At 52.8% G+C, this 1688-nt stretch overlaps 1 protein-coding gene across 1 annotated transcript in view; it reads right to left on the bottom strand.

Annotated features, from left to right (window-relative positions):
• LOC104385499 (chromosome unknown open reading frame, human C14orf1) overlaps nt 1-1688 on the bottom strand; it is a 2703-nt gene continuing 1015 nt past the window's right edge. The window contains exons 2-4 of the mRNA XM_009993966.1: nt 1545-1635; nt 249-367; nt 1-80 (exon numbers count right to left, since the gene is read on the bottom strand). Of these exons, the coding sequence (XP_009992268.1) occupies nt 1-80; nt 249-367; nt 1545-1635 (290 nt within the window). The remainder of the gene's footprint in view (nt 81-248; nt 368-1544; nt 1636-1688) is intronic.

Consider the following 1688-nt stretch of genomic DNA (forward strand, 5'->3'; position numbering starts at 1 on the left):
TCAGTTTTTCTTCTTGTTATGTGACAGTGCTTCTACTTCCAGGTACTGCAGCCCAATCAACATCCCCAAGATAGAGAAACCTGTGATGGAGACAGAGGATGAGTTGTGTAGAAAATGCTGGACACGAGCCATTCCCTCCCACCATCCCGCTCCTTGCCCTTAGCTCATAGTCCCATGGAGAGTTTTTCTGCTGGGGGTAATAGCTTCACAGAAGAATTTGTGAGGGGAGGATGCAGAGCTCTACTTACTTGCTACCATGAGGGGTGCCATAACTCCAATAGTCAAGGCTGCAGTGTGGAAAATGAAGACCTCGGAGAGGAAGTGAATGAGGGCCAAAAAGAAGGTGAAGAGTGTGATGTAATAGAGGCTGTTGGAGAGCAGAAAGAAACAGATTATCATATAGCCCATACTATGGGCACGAGCATGGCTGAGTGGACAAGAGGCAAACCTGCATGTCCTTGCTGTGGCAGCACAGAGGGTACTTGGTCTATTGCCTAGCAAGGTGCAAAAGCTTCCTGAGCAAGAACTGAAAGGAGAACTGGGTGATGTGCTTAATGGTGCATTGAAAGCCACAGGCAGGTGAAGTAGGGAGAGCAAAGGTAGGGCACCGGTGAAGTGAGAAGCATGTACACACAGAAAAAGAGGGTGAGAACTGGATGAGAGAACCAGGGCAGCAGGACATGGCTGATGCCAGGCTGCACCACTCAGCGCATCTTCCCACCTGTGCTCTGATACCCTCTAGGGGTCACAGCTGTGGGGAGGGAGCAGGTCCAAGAGATTCAAGAGAAACAATTGTTTCTAAGAAACAACTGGTTTCATGGTAATTAGCATTGCAACCACTCCCTAAAAACAGATAATTGAGTCCCTGCACCTTCCTACAACAGACAAGCCTGGGCAATTCAAGGACACGTTGCCAAGTGAACAGTGACTTCTGCTGTGGAGCTGGGGGAGGTGGTGACAAAAGAGAGAGTTCTAGCAGCCTCCAACACAGATTTTGTCTAGCACAGACTCAGAGTCCGCCTGCATGAAAATTCCTCTCAGAAACTGCCTGACCCCCACCACAGCATCAGGCTGAACCTCAGGTCTTGCTTTCAGCCCTACATAAGAGGGTAGAGAAGAAGACAGCAGGTTAAGACCACTGCAGGGGGTCTCTCAACCCACCACAGTCTTTAGCTGAGCTCTCACAGGAAAAGAAGCACCGAGCATCAGTCAGGCTACAGCATTAGCAATAGCTTAATGTCCACAGAGCAGCGGCACCATCAGAAGATGCTGTCCAAGCTGGAGCTCTGAAATCTGTTCTCAGATCTCCCAGTTTCTGTCTGAGCTAAAGAACAGAGCTCAGATGCTCACAGAGGCAGGAGGCATCAGCAGTTACTGCCCGAATCCCACGCTGCTAGTTAAGCTTTCTCAGGGGAAAGCTTGCAACCCTAGAGAGTCCCGGAACAGCTTTCGCTTCCCCGCCTGCCCCGCGCTGCCCTCCAGGCCGGCTGCTCGGGCCGTGACCGGCGAGCCCACCGGCGGGTGTCACCGGGGCCCTTACGTACGTTCTGTTGCGGATGTCGATGGCGCAGAGACAGCGGATCACGGACGCCAGCAGGGTCCAGACGCCAAAGGTCCGCGCCTGCAGCCCGTTCACTGTGCAAGGAAGAGGGGAGCACAAGATCACCCACCGGCCCCGCCACCCCACC

The sequence above is a fragment of the Chaetura pelagica genome, unplaced genomic scaffold, assembly GCF_000747805.2.
Source record: "Chaetura pelagica isolate M959 unplaced genomic scaffold, ChaPel_1.0 scaffold11, whole genome shotgun sequence".
NCBI lineage: Eukaryota > Metazoa > Chordata > Aves > Apodiformes > Apodidae > Chaetura > Chaetura pelagica.